At 28.0% G+C, this 21,759-nt stretch overlaps 1 protein-coding gene across 3 annotated transcripts in view; it reads left to right on the top strand.

Annotated features, from left to right (window-relative positions):
* The first annotated feature begins 39 nt into the window (after nucleotides 1-39).
* LOC127277109 (protein split ends-like) overlaps nucleotides 40-21,759 on the top strand; it is a 110,450-nt gene continuing 88,730 nt past the window's right edge. For 2 of the 3 annotated variants that reach the window (XM_051297944.1, XM_051297943.1), the window contains exons 1-3: nucleotides 41-176; nucleotides 5,905-6,094; nucleotides 6,918-8,512. In XM_051297944.1, coding sequence (XP_051153901.1) covers nucleotides 8,430-8,512 — 83 coding nt within the window. In that variant the 5' untranslated portion in view covers nucleotides 41-176; nucleotides 5,905-6,094; nucleotides 6,918-8,429. Of the gene's footprint in view, nucleotides 177-5,904; nucleotides 6,095-6,917; nucleotides 8,513-21,759 lie in introns of all 3 variants that reach the window. The other variant, XM_051297945.1, reaches the window with a different exon arrangement.

The raw sequence follows: 21,759 nt of genomic DNA, 5'->3' as shown, positions 1-21,759 counted from the left end.
TTTGTTGATAATGTAGAACGATGTTGATAAAGTAGAAATGCATGGTTGCCACTAAGCTGCCAGAAGGTGGCAACACTGTATCAGTTGGTGAGACGCAAGCGATGAGTAAACACACAAGATGGCAGCTCTTATCATCATTCGCAGGATTTATCATCAAAAGAAGCAAATTATTTTCGGTGAGTACGACCCCACGGCCTATTTTAAATTACACATCTTCTCTTTATGAATTAACGAGTCAGAAATTATGGTAGAGCCGTCTTTTATAAACTTAACTTTATAACAAGAGCGTCGTTAATTGGCAGAAAAATTGCTTTCGAGTAGAATATTATTTGACAGTTAGAAATTTTATTTGTCCTATACGTATATATATATAGGCAAAATACGTTGTTTGTCTATAAAATGAACGAACCGTTACAAGTATACATATATACCAATGATCAAGCAATGACGAAACGAGGATGCGTACTACTTTCACGAAGAGTTCTTTTTAAAGCAGAAAGAATTTGCTTAACTCAGAAAGGAAGTTCAAAACGAAATCTTCTGCACGAAAGTCTCTCTCACTCTCGTGTTTGCAATTATATTCATCGATTTCGAAAGGCGCATTTGGATATATAGAGAAGCAGCAGTAATACAAGTGTCACCCGGGTGCGAAGAGTAAACACGAGAGTAAATAACCAGAGGCTGAGGTTATAACAGGGAAATGTAGAAACTGCTTGTTTCCGGAGCCTTGGGCCGTCAAAGTTTCACAAGATGACATCGAATTCGCTTTCTCTATATATTTGCGAACTAAATAAAAAAAAAAAAAAAAAGAAACCACGCGCGGTATTCGTAAAATAAACGATGGAATTTGTTACAAAAAAAAAAGAAAAGGTGAGGTTATGTCAACTTTAGTGATACTTTACTTTATTTGAGAGGAAATTCTCGCGTGGGAGAAATATTTGCAAAAAAAAAGTTTTAAATAGTTTTAAAACTGATAAAAAAAAAATTTATTTGCAAATTTCCTGATCATTATTAAAATAAGGTTAGGAAATGGCGAGTAATAGAGAAAAATTTGTTTTTCAATAGTTAACATTGTTTCAATGAATTTTTATAACTTGTATTGTTTTTAATAATAATTTGCTTCGCCCTAACCTCAAAATTACTGGAAATTGAAAGTATTTTGTTAAATTTTGCAAACAATTTTTTTTTTTAAACTTTTTTTTTTTTTAATTGATAAAACAAATAGAATAAATTCTATTTTAAATCGTGAATATAAAATTTTGTTTTTTTTTTTCTTCTATTGTTTCGAATTACATATTTTGGAGAATAACAAAACTATATTTATCAATACTTGACTCGCTGTTTTAAAACCTGAAATAATGTGCGTAATTCAGTAATATATCGTGTCGACATTTTTGACTATTTAGAAAGTTTATGTTGTTGAAATTGACACTCGTTCATTGGAGGTCGTTGAACTTTTTAAAAATTCCTAAGCTTTTTTTTTTAAATTCAATCACTTTTATTGTATTTTTTTTTTTTTTTTTAATGTAATATACAATTTTTCTAATTTTCTAGTTGAATTTATAATATATTGATGAATTTAATAGGTGCCCACAGAACTAAAGTTACCTTTAGTCATTGCAAGTCGATACTTTTAATTTATATTTAACTTTGCGATAAAAAAAAAAAAAAAAAAAAAAAAATGACGACGTTTACAAAATATGTGTTTGTGTAATTAAAAACTATCGTATTTCCAGCGATAAATTTCATTCACTCGATGTGTGATATAATTCCTTTTGTATATTGCTTTATTTATATATATATATTTTTTTTTTTTAAAGGCAAAAACAGGACTTTAAAAATTTGTTGACTTATTTATAATAGTTTAAAAATATTTAACCGCGAAGTAAAAAATTAAGGCCCATTAAATACTTGATGATAATTTAATGTATTTCATTGTATTTCAGGATATTTCACTATACACTGAAAAAAAAATTTATTTGATTCAAATACCGGTGTATTTGGTTATTATCAAATAAATATTTACTTGAATCAAATATTTCTTATTTGAATCAAATAAATGGTATTTGCTTTAAATACTGAAATATTTGATTCAAGTAAATATTTATTTGATAATAATCAAATACACCGGTATTTGAATCAAATAAATTTTTTTTTAGTGTACTTTAGATAATTCGAGATACTTGAGATAATTCCCGATACTTCATATATATATTTTAAGATAATTCAGTATAATTGCTGACAATTCTGGATATTTTCAAATAATTTGTATTTCATGATATTTGAGATAATTTAAGATACTTGAGATATTTTTGGATACTTCAAATATTTATGGATACTTCAGATAATTTAGGATACTTCAAGATAATAATAGAATATTTTCAAATATTTCAAGATAATGTAGAATATTTTCAAATATTTCAAGCCACTTCAGATAATTCAGAATATTTAAAAATATTTTGAGATAATTGAGATTATTAGAAGATTCTTTATATATTTTCGGATACTTCAGATATAATTCATGATAGTTGAGGATACATAATTTAAGATAATTCAGAGTATTTGAAGAGATATTAATTAATTCAGTATATTTTCAAATATTCCATGATACTTTAGATAATTTATTAAACTTTAAATAATTTAGGATACTTCAAGGTAATTTAGGATACTTCAAGATGATTCAGGATATTTTAAGGTATTGCAGTATATTTTATGATACTAAAGATAATTTAGTATATTTTTATATATTTCGAAATATTTAAAAATATTTCATAATTCACCAGATAATTTAGATTACTTCAAGATAATTAAGAGTATTTTAAGATACTTTAGATAATTTAGGATACTTGATCGGATATTTTCAAATAATTTATATAGTATTTCAAGATACTTCAGATAATTTAAGATACTTCAGATTTTTTGTCGATACTTCCGATATTTTTGAATACTTCAGATAATTTAGGATAATTCAAGATAATGCAGAATATTTGAAAATATTTCAAAATCATTCAGAATATTTGAAAATATTTCAAAATCATTCAGAATATTTCAAAACACTTCAGATAATTTAGGATATTTCAAATTATTTTAAGATAATTCAGATTGTTAGAAGATTCTTCATATATTTTTGGATACTGTAGATAATTCATGAGATTTGATGATAATTTAAGATAATTCAGAGTATTTGAATATACTTTAGATAATTTAGGATACTTGAAGATAATTCAGGGTATTTTAAGATACTTTAGATATTTTCAAATATTTCAAGCCACTTCAGATAATTCAGGATATTTCAAATTATTTTGAGATAATTCAGATTATTAGAAGATTCTTTATATATTTTCGGATACTTCAGATATAATTCATGATATTTGAAGATAATTTAAGATAATTCGGAGTATTTAAAGATACTTTAATTAATTCAGCATTTTTTCAAATATTTCAAGATACTTTAGGACACTTTCGATAATTCCGGATACTTCAAGATAATTCAGCCTATTTTAGGATATTTAGATAATTCATGATATTTCAAGACACTTCAGATAATTCAGGATATTTCAAATTATTTTGATATAATTCAGATTGTTAGAAGATTCTTCATATATTTTCGGATGCTTTAGATAATTCATGAGATTTGAAGAGAATTTAAGATAATTCAGAGTATTTGAAGATACTTTAATTAATTTAGCATATTTTCAAATATTCCAAGATACTTTAGGACACTTTAGATAATTCCGGATACTTCAAGATAATTTAAGATAATTTAAGATGATTTCAAGTATTTCAGAACATTTCAAGTTATTGCAGTATATTTTATAAAGATAATTACAGATACTTATAGATAATTTAGGATATTTTCAAATATTTCAAAATTCACCAAATAATTTTGGGTTATTTCAAGATAATTCAAAGTATTTTAAGATACTTTAGATCATTTAGGATACTTGAAGATAATTCAGGGTATTTTAAGATACTTTAGATAATTCAAGATATTTCAAGACACTTCATATAATTCAGGATATATTTTAAAATAATTTTCCAATCTTTAAATTCCCAAATATTTCCAATACGTGATCAATATACATATATTCATTTTTATATTTAATTCATATTTCCTGAATCGTGCAAAAACATTCGTTTATTGTATTACAAGTTTAGTTCTCTACATTTCCAAATTTGCTCTCAAGAATGTTTTTCTTTTTTTTTTTTTTTTTTTTTTTTTTTTTTTGCACCGTGTATACATGCGCGAGATATAGTGGAATTATAAAACCAGTCGTGGAATTTTAGGAAACTAGAATAGTAAAAGGAGCCAGATTTTGCTCACACGAGAAAGGTAAATCTTGGGAGAGAACAGGATTGACTTGAGCAACCAGAATGACTTTTTTTCCGTAAAAAATAGATGATGTGAGGAACTGGAAAAGAGTTGGGGGAGGTGGAGAAGGAGGAAGGGGGGGGGTCTCTCTGTCGCTAAGGGGATTCACAGGTTGTATGTGCGCTAGAAGCCTAGACCATGCTGGCAATGTTCTCGGTTCGTATGGCAAACGGAAAGAACGATAGAACTCGATAGAATAAAATGAACGATCGAGAGAAAGAGCGAGAGAGTGAGAGAGAGAGAGAGAAAGAGAGAGAAAGAATGGTCAAACGAAGGCACCGTACGATTGCCAAGCGTCTACCATGGATCTACAATTCTACAAGCAACGTTCGTCGGCTTAGGTTGGAGAGAAGAGAGAAAGAGAGAGAGAGAGAGAGAGAGAGAGAGAGAGAGAGAGAAGGAGAGGGGACGAGATTAACAGAGAGAAGAGAAAGAGGAGCAAAAGAGAAAGAGTCGGTGAGACGAGCTTTGGGTTCGGGTTAGCTCGTTCGACCCGTTATCCCCTCCAATCCCAACTCCCTCCCCACTCTAGTGCCAGTGCCGGATAAACAGACGCCTTTCTCTCCTATATAACCTAAAGGAGATGTTTTCCAACACTTGAAACTCTCCCTTTACATTAGTTTTCAGGCTTTTCACAAAATCAACATCTTCTGCCAACTACTTTTCAAAATAATACATAAATCATTTGGTTCAATGATTTCCATTTTATGATTTCTATAAATTTTGCGCTTGTTATTATAACACAGTATTTTTTACATCTTCTATTGACTCATTTTGAAATTGAATTTTAAAATCAGTTTCATAAAGGAAAAACATTTTTTAAATTTACTTTTATTTGTTATTTTTCATTTAAACAAATTTTTAAATGACAATATTGATTTTCATAAAATTAATCAGGTGAAAATTGTTATTTTTTTTTATATAAAATAATATAAATAATATATTATTTAAATAATATGTGTGATTTTTATGTTCCGTATCCCCTAAATTTTTTTTTATTTTCATTTTTTTCCTTTTTTTTAAATGGAATTTAAAATATAAAAATTGTAAGGTATCCGGAACATAAAAATCACCATTTACTATTAAAATAATATAAAAATTGAAATTATATTTTTTTATGTTACAATTTAAATATGTCTCTATTTGCGTGTTTTTTTTTGAAAAAATATTTCATTATTCTCTCTTTTATTTATAATTTTTATTTATATCTAAATGTCAACAGTCGTTATTTTTTTCCGCTTATGACTGATTTAAACAAATTTTCCTTATTTCCTCTTTAAACGAATCAAAATATTATAAACTGTTTATCAAAAAAAAAAAAAATTTTTTTGAATGTTAAAAAATAAAGATAAATTAAAATACAAAATTAGTATAATTTTTTTTTATTTGTAAATACAAAAAAAAATAATAATAATTTTCTTGTGATGTGTAAAAATGTAATATTCTCTCGTTTATATTGATACATCTACTTTAATATATAAGAACTTCTATATCTCAGAAAACATTGACTTGACATTTTACATTATTTTCAGCATTTATACAATATACAATATAGACAAGTCAGAGTTCTAATGAAGATCGTTTTTCATCATGAAAGGAAGGCACAGGAATAAGAATCAAGAAAAGAGAACAGTCGTTTATATAATTCATCAGGATGACTTTATTTTCAATTCATCGAGGCAATTTGTTTATTTTCAATACATAGTCGACTTCAAAAAAAAGGTATTTATTTTTAAAAATTTCTTAATTTTTAATAAAAACAAAAGTTTATTTGCTTCATAAAATATTAAATTTAATACAGATATTTCTAAATTTTGTTTTATTGAAACGAGTTGAAAAAATGAAAATTGAAAACCAGTAAAGTTAATTTAATTTAATTAAAATGAGTGTTTTTAAATTTAAATACAAATTCGAGCCAAATGTAGTTAATTATTGCATTGAGAAACTTAATTTAAAATATGACATTTATTTTAGCCTATAATTAATAATAAAATATATCAAAATGTCATTCAATAATTTCTAAAAACAATTTTTGAAAAATTAAACAAAAATAATAATATAATATTAAATTTATTATTAATCTTTTTTCAAAAAAAATACAAACAAAAAAAATTTATTTCCTTCAAATAATTGATTTAATATTAAGTATTTTTAAATTAAAATATTAAATTAAATTTACATATATTTTATTTTAATAATTTCATTAAATAAAATTTTATTTCATTGTTTCCAATAATAATTATTTATTATGCTAATATAATGGAATACATTTTTTAAAAATAAATTTTCCAAAGTTTAAAATAGACAAAAAAATCTTTACTAATTTTTATTTTTTACAATAACAAATAGTGGATTTTTTTTTTCAATATAAAAAGAAACTAAAAATAAATACAATTTAATTTTATGAAGAAAAATTCCCATACAGTGTTTATAAAGTTAATAATTAAAAATATGTATTTTAAAAGAAAAAAAAAAACAATTTAAGAGAAAATGAAATGAATTATATAAAAAAAAAAATAGGGGAAATTAATTTTTTCTGTTCAAGGGGCACCGAATGAAAATAGTTACGCTACTGTGTCGATTCCACAGTTTCCCCTCTAACCCTTCAGCCATCTTGAGCAGCCACACCATTGGGGCTCTCATTCTCTTTCTCTCTCTCTTTCTCCTCCCCCCCACCTCATCTACTTCACTCCATCATGATCCCGAAATTCCCCACCATGAGGCGAACGCTGATAGGCGGAATCGCTTCTCTCGAGTAGACTCGCTTCGCTCTCCTCCAATATCCCCCTCTCCATGACTCTCACAATGTCTGGCCGGCGAGCCATTCTATGCTCCCGCCACGGTGACGTCACTCTGAGTAGTGTAGTGCAGTGAGAAGGATGTACACTCCGTCCGTGTACATACCCAAGTGAAACGAAACAAAAATATATATATATATATACTTAAAAGTATATATACAGTGAAACCCAATTCTTGCAACACCAGTGTTTAAATTATAGTAAAAATTGCGAGAATATCCCGCGTGCATTTATTCCCCCCCCTCCGCCCTATTGATAAATGTGTGTCTATGCACATTAATACCAACCCCAACAAGTTATCAGTAATTCCCCCCTCCCCCTTCAAAACAGGATAACCTTAAAAAAAAATAAAAGTGTCTTCAATTCCAGTGATGTGAACTCGGTGCAAGTGGAAGAAACGAAACGTCACTGATTTGGAAAGCTTACGAGAGAGGGGGATTAAGAGCTCTAATAAATTTTTTTTCTCTCCTCTCTCTGTCTCTATATATAATTTTTTTTTTCCAAGTGTTTCTGGGTGCAAAAAAGAAAAACGTGATTGTTATTTTTTTTTTCTGGAACGAGGAGAAAGGTGGGAAAAATCGTGAGTGAGAAAAAAATGTTTTCGCGATTTGGAACGGGATGGGTAGATCCCAGGTGAATATCTCGTTGTGTCGACGAGTAAAGTGATTATTAAGTGCGGTGTAAGATGTGGTGTAGGGCGAAATATCTTCGCCTTCTTCTCCTCGTTGAAGCTGATAGTGGTGAATCCTGCAGTTTTTCAAACGCGGTGAAGTGTGATAACGAGCCACTTTTTGTCGTTGACCCTTGCAATCAACCCCCAATCAGGGGTCAACGATTTCAAAGCTAAGTGTTGTTGTTTTTTTTTTTTTTTGAAAGAAGAAAAGGAATTTGAGTTTTTTATCTCCCTTTTTTTTGTTTTTTTTTTTTTTTTTATTCTGTTCGGTGAGAAAAGAATTCGCGAGTAACGGTTTGCTCGCTCGCGAAAGCTTTGGGTTCTTCTGCCTCATGGCAATATTGAACCGGCGCTCGGAGACTCACTGAGAAAGAAAGAGAGGGTGTGTTTTGTTTCTTTTTGCTGTACCAAAAAGAAAATTTTTTGAGAAAAATAGAAAAGTTTAAAAGAAGAAGATTAAGTGAAGTGGTGTTTTTTTTTTGTGTGTGGAAGTCGCTTGTTAAATTACGGTCGAGTTGTGTGTCGTTGTACAGTGCCGCCAAACGATACCACAACATCCGATCCCAAATGAAGAGTTCGGAGCAAAATGGTTAGAGAGACACGTCACCTGTGGGTTGGAAATCTGCCGGAAAACGTCCGTGAGGATCGAATAAGAGAGCACTTCAAAAGGTGAGTTTTTGCACATTTTTTTTTTTTTTTGTATGTATTCAACATATTTTTGTCTTTACCGAATATTTTAATGGATATAGCAAATATTAAAAACAAAATTAACGAATTAATTAATTGGGCGTTAATTATTTTGAAAAATATATATTTTTTTTGTTATAAATTTGAGAAATAACTGGAGAATTTGTGTTTTTTTTTCTCTATAAATGTTTGGTAGGAAAATTTTTAGGACTTGTTAAATTTATTGCATAGGGTTTATGGAAGATTTCTCTTCATTGTGTAAAATATGGTCTGGGTGGTTTTTTTTTTTTACTCTTTTGTTCAAATTTTCTCCCATGGATTTATGAATTTTGGTTGAATTGCAGTCAAATCGAATAAAGGGCAATGTGACCCTGGAAATGTCAGGTACTTTCGGTTATATGGACCCTATCCTCCTACTTGGTCCATGATTGTAAATTTTCACAAAATATTATTCTGTTTCTTCTATTTTCAACTTGATTTTTTTCGTTTTCAACTTGCAGAATTTGTTTTAGAAAAAAATTATAAACTGTTTCCATATTTATTATTATTAATTTTTTTTTTAAATTAAAGTCGATTAGGAAAATTTGAATAATTTCCAAATGATAATATTAACCTGTTCTTTTAGTTTATATTAAGAATTATTAATTTATATTTAAAAGATATTTGAAATTATTATTGATTTTTTTTTTCTTATTTTTTAGTTGAGCGATATTTTTTTTTCTTTGTTAGTTATTTCGAATCTTGACAATTATTTTTGTTATTTATTATTCATCAAGTGTACACTTGTCATTTTCATGGAATTCGCGAAGAAAAAAAAATGAATGTCTCCTCTCGATGTTTTACAAAACGTTTTATGCGTCTTGTGAAACGTTTTCATTTATATCACGAAGCACAGAATTTATTTTATCAAATTCTTTCTTTAGTATGTCCATGAGAAAAAAAAACTTAATTCGTATTGTTTTCTTTTTTTAAAGATAAATTTAAAATGAACAGGTTTTAATGGATTCAATTGTTTTTTTTTCGAATACAAAAAATGAATAATAACAATAATAATAATGGCATTAAAACAAAAGAACTTTTAAAATTTTAACAATTGAAATTTAATGCTTTTAAAATATTACATTGTTTTTATATAATTTAAAAAAAATGTAAATATTTTATTTCTTATTGTAATTGTTATTAATTTATATTCAAAATTTGCTATAAACTAATATATATCATTAAAGTGTAAAAAATTTCCAATTAAAATTTAATTCCTTTTTATTTACACAAGTACAATACAATTTTGTTAACTGTATTATTTTTTTGGTTACATATAATTTAAATAAATTCTCTAATAATTGTAAAATATTGATTTTTAACACATTACTACGTATTGGAATATTTTATTGTTTTATTTTTAGTTTAAAATTTAATTTTTGATAATGTAACAAGGAAACAAAAAAATATCTATTATTTTTAATATTAAAATTATTATTATTATTGTTATTATATTGACATTCATTCATATAAAAATATCTAAGTTTTTAGGTATTTAATTTCTTTAATTTTATTTAAATTTATTACAAAATTAAAATTAAAAGAAATATATTTTTTTTATAGCAAAAAGTTGATGAAATTTTCGTTATCAGTGTAATTATTATTTTAGTTTTCTCAAAGAAAATCGAATATAGAAATGTAAAAAATTGTCGTCCCCTTCTTTTTTCTAGATTCGTTATATTTTTCATGTCACAAAGATTGGATAGAATAAAGAAATAGTGTTTTTCTTTATTATTAGTATTATTATTATTTTTTGTTGTGTTTTTTTTTTTTTTTTTTTTTTTGATGGGGCTCAAAGAGCCACAATGTTTTCAATACGAGGAGTAGACTCAACAACGAGGATTCTACACGTTCAGGGCCTTGGCTGTCTCTCCTCGTAGCGTGAGCAAGCCGACATTCGTTTTTTCCCGAAGTAATAATAGCTGAGGACAGCCATTTTGAGAGCTCGCGGCGGCACGAAGTTATTGTTCGACAGTGACACTCATTTTGAGGATCCATAGTTGTTTTAGAATATTTCTTTTAAATTTTTCCATGAAATTTCAATTAAATATAATGATATTAGTGTTGATAATGATTCTCACATCAAGACACTTTTTATTATGAAAAATTTACATTAAATTCTTGATGAAAATTTACTTTAAATGCAAATAAATGACAATAATTAATATATTATTCGAATTTTCTATTTTCTTCAGGATTTTTAAAATAAATTGGGGGGTTTTTTTTTCGATAGAGAGAAAATGTTGATTTATTTATAAAATTAAATTTTTTTTTTGTTTTAAGTTTGAGTCTTTCGATATTTGTTTCTGGAATTTTGTTTCCTTTTTTAATAAAAAATAATATAATTTTTTATTATAAATTATATTAATTATTTCTTAATTTTTTGGTCTTTTTTTTTGTTTTTTACATTCTCATTATAATGAAAATATTGATTTCACTTCTTTTTTTCTTATTCTTTCGAACTAAATGTAACGTTTTGAATTTTTTTTTCTTTTGCTTGAAATTGAATTATATGATTAATTAACGAATATCGAGTTGTGTTTTTTTTTTTTTTTTTTTTTTTTTTTTTTTTTGTACTTAAAGAATATTTTCAGTCAAGTCTTGTTTAGAATAGAAATGAGACGTTAGAGAAATTCAGGTAACACACCTTTTCAAGGATCAAACTCCCCAGGATTTTTTTAGTTTCCGTTAGAATTTAGGAATTGAATGCTCGACAAAAGTTGAAAACTAGAATTTTTTTTTGCCTTTTCTCAAAATCCTATTGAATTTACACAGAAATTTTCCATATTTGACAATATTTTTAAGAGAATTTTTTGGTAATTTTTTTTTGGCTTTTACATTAAGTGAATTTTTTAGTAATTTTTTTTTTTTTTGCTTTTAAATTAAGTGAATTTCAAATTTTGATATATTTCGAAATATTTTTGATTTTAAAAAGTGTTTTTCTATTTTTGTAATTTTTTTTTCATACTTAAAAGAAGGTGTGTTTAAATAACATAATATTGGAATAATTTTTATTCAAAGAAACTGATTATTGAAGCAACACTTTTTAAATTCGTGTGTTTGTTTACAATAATGTTTAATATCTACGTTTCCTTTTTTTTTTTTTTTTTTTGTTAAACAAATATTGACAAGCATGTGAAGGTTATGTGGAAATTCTTATAAATTTCTTTGAAAATATTGTCAAATGAAATTTTCTCAATAGATATTGAGAGTAATTTTTTGAAGTTATCGAATAGTGATTTTAAAAAAAATTGTATACCATTATGTTTAATTAATAAGAGAGAGAAAAAGAGAGTATTCATTAATAATAAAGTGAGTTGGTTTTATTTTCGAATTATTGTAATGGAAAATTTACGATTTAATTGAAAATAATATTAACGTCTTGTATCAAAAAGATGAAAATCCTTCCAGAATATAATATATTGAAGATCAAGGGAGCCATTTTGAGATCAAGGCGTTACGGAGTTATTGCTCGACAGTGACGATCAACTTGAAGCTCCCACAATTTTATACCCGAAATAATGAAATATTAAAAATTTCTTTTTATTAAAAAAAAAATATATATATTCATTATTGATAATGCTTAAGTTAACTTTTTTTTTATTCTTTGCAAGAGGATTTTGTGGAGCTTCATTCTAAAAGATTATATTAGATAATGTCTATCTCTCTCTCTCTTTTTCTCTCTTGGTAAAAGTAGATCTTTCAGGAAATATTCATTAATAGCAAGAAAGGGGACTAGGGATTATTATTCTTATCATTGAAATTTTCAATCTCAGTTCTTGAGGATCCATAAAAAAAAAAAAAATGAAAATCCGATCTTAAGCTTTATGAAAGACTTGAGCGAGAAAGAGAGACAGAGAGAAAGAGAAGCTAAAAGACTGGCTTGATATGATACAGAAGAGGGGGAAAGAGTGAGAGACAGGCTTGTGACGTAGTTCAGTGTCACTCAACTTGCGGCTACTGATTTTCTAAATCTTTTGTATTTAATACATAAAATTTTGTTTTTAATTTCATATAGAATTTATAGGTTTGCTTTTTTTTTCTCTCAATAATTTTCTCTTTTTGTCTCGTTAACTTATATGACTAATTTCATTGTAATTAACTTATAATTATCATTCAATGAATGGAAAAATGATTTTTAAGTCGTTTTTCTGAATTCTAATTTAAGGATTTTATTTCTTATAAAATTTCAGCTTTTTTTTTTGGTATTTAAAAAAAAAAAACTGAATTATTTTTTGTTGAGTTGGAAATTCCAAGATGGTGTTTATAATTCCCCACAGAATAGTGACTCATTAGCCACCCATTGAGCCTTGGATTTTAATTCTATTATTTAAAATTAAATCTTTATAAATAGAGGAACAAAATTTCCGAATATCTTAATCTTTAAATCAATGTTATAGTTTAAAAGGAACCTTAAATTTTTTCAGTTATATTTTCTTTTATATTTAGTTTGGAATTTAATTTTTCTAAAAGCAGTTATTAAAAATCAATTTAAATGGAATTGAAATTTAATTTTTATGTCCATTGTAATTTTCTAAGGATATGTATTTCTGATATTGTTTCTGAATGATTAATTAATGTTTAATTATTAGTTTTTCTTTTTTTTTAAATTGTGTATAGTGTATAATTTCTCGAGAGCTTTGTTAAATATTATGGGTGAGTGTTTCCAGGCCAGCTGGCAATTTCAAATTAGGGGAATACATGATACGTATCAGGAAACTTTTCTCTCTTCTTTGTTTCTTTGAATTTTGTTTTATTTTTAAATTCGGGAAGTTAGTTTCCTGAATTTACATTTGTTTTTAGATAATAATAATTGTAACAGGTTGTGTTCGATATTCAATGATGAAAATTAAAAAAGAATGCGCAATTTTTTTTTTTTAATTCATTTTGAAAAAAAAAATATATATATATTAATTTGTAATAATGTCGGAACTTTATTTTCTATTACTGAAATATTTCATTGAAAAATATTGGGAATATTTAATTTAAAAAAAAATTAAAATTATTTGATTTATAATATATTGTGAATATTAAAATTATAATAACAGTAAAATAAATTATAATTATATTACATAAAAAATAATTTAATTATTTAAAATATTGGATAATTTAAATTAAAATTTTGGGAAATTTAAAATTATACAATTTGAATTTAAAGAATTGCGTTTTTTTTTTAAATTTGGTGTGAAATATTTTAGCTCATGATACTTTATCTTTAGATATTAATTTTTTTTTCTTTGCTATATACAATCTATGTCTTTTGAGTGACATACTATTTTACTACGTTTCTTCTTGTAGTATTTTTACGTCACTTTTTGTACTCCTTAAAGTTCATCTTGTGAGGATTTACATGTAAAATTTATAAGGGCAATTTAAGCGAATTAATGGATCTGAAATCTCATATATTAAAGGCTCGGGTTATCTAAGGCTAAATCTATCTTGAAATGTTTTAAAGTTCAACATATCTTTATTTAGAATGACGTTCTTTCTTTCTTTCTTTCTTTCTTTTTTAATCAATTTTTATATTAGTCAATTTTTTTTTAAATAATGGGTCGAGAAAATATAAAAATATTAATTTAGGTCGTTTAAAAAATGTTTGTTGCCATGCAAAAGAAAATTGAGTCACCATTAATATTCGCGTAAAAATTATATTGAGGTTATAATAATTATTATTGTATTTGGAGTAAGATTATTTTTTCAGACAAAAATAAATTTCCTGCTAAAGGAAACTGTTGTCAGACACAATGTTTTAACTTGATGTACTTTTATATGCTTTGACATAATAATCGAAGAATGAAATGAGACCAAATGTAAATCTGTGATTCTAGGTCAATCAAAGTTATTTAATATTTTACTGAGATTATTTGCTTTTTTAAATCTCGTTTATAATTGTTTAAAAAAAAAGGATAATTGAGATTATTTTTCAAATTAAATATAATTTTGCAAGTCTTTAAATATTTTATTATAATTTAATATTAATGTAGTTTTGTAATTATTAAATACTTTCTATAATAGAATAATTATTTTTAATTAAAAAAAAGAAAAACAGGAACATATAATGCAAAATTAAAATATAAAGTAAAATTGAACTTTTTTGAATTAAGTAATTTTGAACTTGAAACCATAGACAAAAATTATTGTCGATTTCTTTTAATGAGTATTGAATGCATTTTAATTACATTTTTTCAAAATGATTCCTTATAAGTCATTTCTGTGTTAGATAATGTATAATGACTTTTTTTTCCAATTACCATTATTATGTAAACTAATAAATAACTTTGATTTTACCTATATTAACAATTTAAAAATTTGTTGAAATTAATTTTTTTTTACATTAATAAAATCATTCAATTTTTGGTTGAATCGAGAAGAGAAAAAAGTACATTATAAAAAATGAATTTGTTCCTGGAATTGAAAGTCTTATGTTTACGCGTGCAATTCGGTGCTGGTTCGATGAGTTTTTATATATATATATATATATAAAAATTTATATACATATATGTGAAGTATTGTGAACAGAGAAACAGAATGAAAAAGAGTGGGGGATGATGGGTTAGGATGGGTTGAGGTTGTGGTGGGGATGAGGGGCATTTCTGTGTATGTGTGGCGGGTTGCCGGCGTATTTTGGTATATTGATCGCGCGCGGTCGGCCATCTCCCTCTTTCTCCTTCCTCTCAGCCTCTCTCACAGCCCCATATCTCCCTGCCTCCACTGCCGCCCCCACCTTCTCTTCTTCTTCAAACCCACACTCCCTTTTCCCCCTTTTTCAACCACAATATCACCCCACGCCCTGTGTGCGCCGTGATATCGCGTCCCTCTCGACATCACCCTTCCCGAAACCTTCGACTCGAGCAAACTCCAGTCACACGCATTTTCATCCATAAACGTGTCTGTATAATGCAGACCTTTCGCATACGTATATATATATATATATACAAATACTCATATATTATGTGTGAGGGTATTTATAAATATATATATATATATATATATATATATATATATATATATATATATATATGTATGTGTGTCTATGGCTTCTTATATGATGCGTCATTACATGTGTGCATGTAGAAGCCGTACATGTGGTTCGCACACCCCGTGATATAGACGGCTTTCCATCCATGCGAGGATTCGTATATTCCAAAGTTACCGAACGAATATTTTAGAACGTGACTTTCAAGGCGAGTGATAGATGTGAAAAAATTCACATCAATTCCTATAAAAATTGTCTCGAACTACATTTTATGTGCGGGAAAAATATTTTGCGCACGCTTATTATGTTGAGAAATATTTTACCGCACGCTGGAATGTAAAAAACGTGAGCGAAGTACTTTTCCGCACGCCAGCAGTGCACGGAGAGAAATTACTAGGTATATTTACCGTGTTGACACCTGAAATTGAGTGCAAAGTACATTCTGGCAGTATTTACTGTGCTGCCTCTACAATCTGTAATGCAAAATTGTAGGGACAGCACAGTACAAACTGCGAGAATGTACTTTGCACTCACATTCAGGTGGCAGCACGGTAAATATTCCTAGAAATTTCTCTCCGTGTGGCAAAACGTTCACAGAAATAATAAATTTCAGTAAAAAAAAAAGACGCGAACTACTGTTGACAATACTTTGCGCACGATTATTATGGTCTAGCGTGCGGGAAAGTATTTTGCATTCACTTGTCACGCTTTTCCTGCTAGCTGGAACGTGAGAAGCGTATATAAAGTATTTTTCTGAACTGTATAACGTAAGAAGCGTTCGTAATGTACTTTTCCGTACGACAGAATGTAATAAGTGAGTGTTGGCGTTCGGGAAAGTAATTTTCTGGCGCTTCTTACGTTCTAGCGTTCGGAAAAGTACTTTGGGCACGTCTCTCACGTTTCAAACAGGGGGAAAAGCGTAAGAAGTAAATGCAAAGTACTTTTCAGCACGCTAGAATATAAAAAGCGTGCACAAAGTATTTTTCTAAACGCTAGATTCTAAGAAGCGTTTGTAATGTACTTTTCCGCACTACAGAATGTAACAAGTGAGTGTTGACGTTCGGGAAAGTAATTTTCTGGCGCTTCTTTCTAAACGCTAGATCCTAAGAAGCGTGCGTAATGTACTTTACCGCACGACAAAATGTTACAAGTTAGTGTTGGCGTTCGGAAAAGTAATTTTATGACGCTTCTTACGTTCTGTCGTGCGCAAAAGTACTTTATGAACGATTTTTACGTTCTAGTGTTAGAAAAAATAATAGGCGCACGCTTATTATGTTGAAGCGAGCGGGAAAGTACTTTTGAATTCACTTGTTGTGTTTTTTCCACAATTTGAAAAATGAGAAATATTTTTCCGCACGCTAGAATGTAAAAAAACATAAGCGAAGTACTTTTCCGCACGCCAGCAGTGGAAAAACGTTCACAGAAATAACAAATTTTAGTAAAAAAAAATGACGCGAACTACTGTTGACAATACTTTGCGCACGCTTGTTATGGTCTAGCGTGCGGGAAAGTATTTTGCATTCACTTTTCACACTTTTTCCACTAGATGGAATGTGAAAAGAGTGCTCAGTGTATTTTTCTGAACGCTAGAATGTAAGAAGCGTTCGTAAAGTACTTTTCCGCACGACAGAATATAACAAGTGAGTGTTGGCGTTCGGAAAAGTAATTTTCTGACGCTTCTTACTTTCTGTCGTGTGGGAAAGTAATTTACGAACGCTTCTTACGTTCTAGCGTTCGGAAAAGTACTTTGGACACGCCTCTCACGTTCCAAATAGCGGGAAAAGAGTGAAAAGTGTATGCAAAGTACTTTTCCGCACGCTAGAACATAAGCGTGCGCAAAGTATTTTTTCCGAATGTAAATTTTAGTTCCGAGTTATTGTTTTAGCGGAATTTGTTATTTCTGTGAATGTTTTACCACTTGCTTTGTGCTGGCGTGCGGAAAAGTAATTTTTAAATCGTTCTGCCGTGCGGGAAAATACTTTTCTTACGTTTCAAAGAGAGTAAAAAACGTAAGAAGTGAATGCAAAGTACTTTTCCGCACGCTAGAATGTGCGCAAACTACTTTACCACACGCCTATTCATTCATAGTTCGGTAATTTTTTTCATGACTATTTAGAGTACAGAAAAATTATGCATACGGGTTATAAAGAATGTCGCATTTTATCTAGCACTTGTAATTTCATTTAAAAATTTCATCTTATTAAATATTTTTCCTCGTACTTTTTTTTTTTATTAAACAATTTTTTTTTGTCCTCGTTATTAATATAAGAGACGGTAGATGAGGGTGGGGGGAAAAAAAGACGCGAATTAAAAAGCGTCGATTATGTTCTCTTCTGTAAAGTGGTATTATCGTTGAAGAGAAAGAGGAGAAAAAAAAAACAATCTCATGAGATATATTGTGACTCTTGGGAAAGATAAATTGCTGCATTCTATATACCTTCACATCGTGAGATTCAAGTGCGCCGTGAAACATGAACGATATAGCAAAGCAAAAACGATATGAAGGGTCAAAGGGCGCTCGTTAATCGTAGAGTAGGTTCCCTTGGCGCGATATATGTCTGCGGGATGAGGTTAATTGCATTGGAAACGCTGCCCTTGGCAGAAGTGAAAGAGAGGAAAAGGTACACGTGCTGAGGAAATAAATGACAAAAATTTATTTTTTCTTCACACATCATCAGAGGCGTGAAACTGACAAAGAATTCTAATACAATTCAATTAATTTTTTCATTTCCCCCTTTTTAAGCTGAAAACAAAACTATTATTTTATTATAGAATTAATATTATATTTATTTAGAAATAATTAAAATTGAACTATAATAATTGAAGAAGAAAATAGTAGACTTTTTTAAATTTTTTTTTTTTTTCATGAAAAAAGATTTTTCTTTTGCGTTTCAAAAATTGTATAGAAATGTATAATGATTAGATGTGAAATTGTTTTGTTCAGTTTTATTCAGTTATGCGGATTAAAGGGGAACTGACACTGAAAATTATAGTCTTAGTTTGTAACACACGCATTTACTCGTGCTTTATTCATTTGGAAAACTTGTTATCACATTCCAATAAATTTTATTTTCTTTATTCTTTAACTTTATTTTTTTTTTTTGTTATCAAATCATGAATATGAATTTAATAATAATTATTAAAAAAAAATTGTCTATAAATGTGGAGAAATTAATGGGGCGCATGATTATTCCATAAAAATTATTAGTTAAAATTTTTGTTTTTAAAAAATGTTATTAGATATAATTAATTTTTAGACGAATTTTTTATTTTTTTGAATTAAAATTTAACAGAATTTCTCTTTAAACAAATTTTTATTTAACATGAATTTTTAATTGTCCGCAATAGAAAATGTCCGAACAAAAACAATTGACAGAAAGATTTCGGCGCGATTTTTAAGCCAATAAAAAATTATCCATAAAATTGTGATTGGTTATTTAAAAAATTGCTCCAAAATCTTTCTGTCGATTATTTGTTCGGCCATTTGGAATTTCGGACAAATAAAAATTTGGTGCCTTAAAAATTCTGTTAATTAAAAGTTCGTTAAAAAATAAATTCTAATTTGGAAAATGAAAATTCGTCTTTGAAATATTAATAAAATTCTTTAAATTGGATAACTAATAATTTTTATGGGATAATCATGCGCCCCAAATTTATTTGGTAAATTGTGTTTTAATTTTTTTTTTTTTTTAAGTTTTTATAACGAAATATTTTACTAGTTTTGAAAATAGTTTTGTTCGTTGTGATTTTCAGATGGAATATCAAAAATTTTTTGTCGATATCCCTAGAGAATTTGAAATACATTAAAAAGAATTTGGTGAAACGAAACATAAAAATCGCAAAAGGGAACGACCCAAACAAACTCTATTGAAAATATAATTTGAAAGTCACGTCGAGCACCTGCAGGATGTACCATTGCCAAAATTTCTTAATCCGTCGACCCTGTTACGGTGTCTGGCAAACGGCCCTGCGCGTCTCAAACCCGAAATCAAAACGTGTCGAGTCTTGCCTTCTTTGAAAAACACATTTCGTAGTAGTGTGTCCCTCGTTCCGCGATGTTGCCACATTTCCTGGCCCGCAAATGTACACCTACGCAATGGCAACCTCGCCTTTTTCTCTCTTTCTCTTGCTTGCCTGCTGGTTTGATATTATCTCTCTCTCTTGCTCGTTCGTTCGTTTGCTTTTCTCTTTTACAAAGGGAAACAGAACTCGCGAGTTGTGTTAGTATATTTTTTAATACTATTTCTCTATGAACTATGTATCCCACATGAAGAACCAAATACTCGAGTAGGTTACCTGTATGTCGTTTTTATATATATATATATATATATATACCTACGCAATTTGTCTCTTGAAAAGAATTTTTATTTTTATATTCGCCTTGTCGCCAACGCTCTTATGTTTTGCGAGAGTTCAAAAGTCCGCGATTGAATCCGATAAAATATAATCTCTCTTTCCTTGACGCATGTTGAAAAATTTGCATTCGAAAAAATTCATAAATTTTTTGACAAATTTTCTTTTATTTCTCACGAACCTTTTTTTTTTATTATTAAATATATGATAAAAATTTTTTAATCGTGAAATTCTCACGAACATTTTTATAATTGAAAAATCATATCTGATTTAAGGTATAAAATTGAAAGTTATGTTTTGATTGGTATATGAGGAATCGGTTGTTGAGATAGCCTCAATTTTTTTTACAAATGAGTTTTATTGCTTATTCTTTTTTGTTATTACTTTTTTTTTTCAATGGTATATTATAAAAGTTGCTGCTGCTGTGCGTTTGAAAATGAGAGGATACGCGATTGCCTTCATTAAGCAATTAAATAAGATGACGATGTGTACCTTGAATCGCGCATAGTACCTTGTGCCACGACACAGTAACGATTGATTATTATCCAAGAAAATTTCTGCAATGTATTTATATATGCGTCCTGAGAAAAGCACAAATTGCCACGTTAAAAGAATCACATTGCCTTTGGCCTCATTTTGCAAAAAATTCTTTACGATAGATATCTCATCATTTCTTTTAAATATTTATATTTTTTTATGATTTGGAAAAAAAAATTCATGAATCAATATTTATTTTTTGTTTTGCTAGACGAAAATAGGTTTTTTTTTTTTTTTTTTTGAACGAAATATATTTCAGTAGTGTTTTCTTTCTTTATATAGTCGATGAAAAGCCACACATCTGTTTAGAAACTAGACGAGGGGAGAAATTCTTAATCTCGTAACTTATGTTTAGAATTTTTCAGGGTTATCATTTTCTTTGTGTTTCGTGTTTATATATACAAAAAGAAAATGGTTTCACCTTGAAAAAATAAACATCTGTAAATGTTACACAATTTTATGTTTCCAAACGAAAAACAAAAACTTACTTGTCATTTCGATAATATTCATCAATATCCATTCATTTGGTTTTGATTATAATATTCATATTGCATAGTTCATAAATATTGATTTACAAATTAAAATGGGGGGAAAAAGGTTTCACGATGTTTTTACATAATAAAATTTTCTGTAGGGAAAAAAAAAATGATTTTAGAAAACATTTTTCTTTTTATATTGTCGATATTGCAGAGAGACTTTAATTGCTAATTAAGAAGCTTGTTACGGAAGCTAGAGACCTTATTCAATTGAAAAATAGACTACTATTAACAATTCTATGCTCATCTGTATACGTATATCGCTTTCATTCGTCTCGTTTCTTCTATTGTTGTGAAAGAAATTTCTCATCTTATTTATTCGCAAATGGACTTATTAAAAATCTCCGGGAAACACACACACACACAAAGAATCAGAGAGAGAGAGAGAGAGGAGGAAACTTTATTTTCTGTTTTTCTTTTGTGTACATCAAAATTTCATTGCGCAATCGTGTCAAGTTACGTAAAAATAATTATTCAATGCTGTATATGTGCTTCACTATTCAATGTGTGATTTTCACAATTCTACAAAATCCTATACCATCAGCGCGCTCACATAATACAACACAAATTCGAGAAATAATGACAATTGTGTGCATTTGACCTTTGACGTAAATATCGATGCTTCTTCTAATTAAATTTTAAACTATTTCCCAGGGGTTTCTTTTAATTGAATGGAAAAATTTTGGTTGATATTGATTCTTATTTTTAGAATTCTGTTTTTGGGATAAAATAAAAAAAAAGAAATGAATAAAGTAACCTTTACTACTTTTAAAGTAAGATCTGAACTG

This window comes from Leptopilina boulardi, unplaced genomic scaffold, assembly GCF_019393585.1.
Source record: "Leptopilina boulardi isolate dan_hultmark-lab unplaced genomic scaffold, ZJU_Lbou_2.1 LbouV2_165, whole genome shotgun sequence".
In the NCBI taxonomy this organism is placed as follows: Eukaryota; Metazoa; Arthropoda; class Insecta; order Hymenoptera; family Figitidae; genus Leptopilina; species Leptopilina boulardi.
Note: the sequence above shows the minus strand (reverse complement) of the source record. Positions and strands in the feature narration are given on the sequence as shown.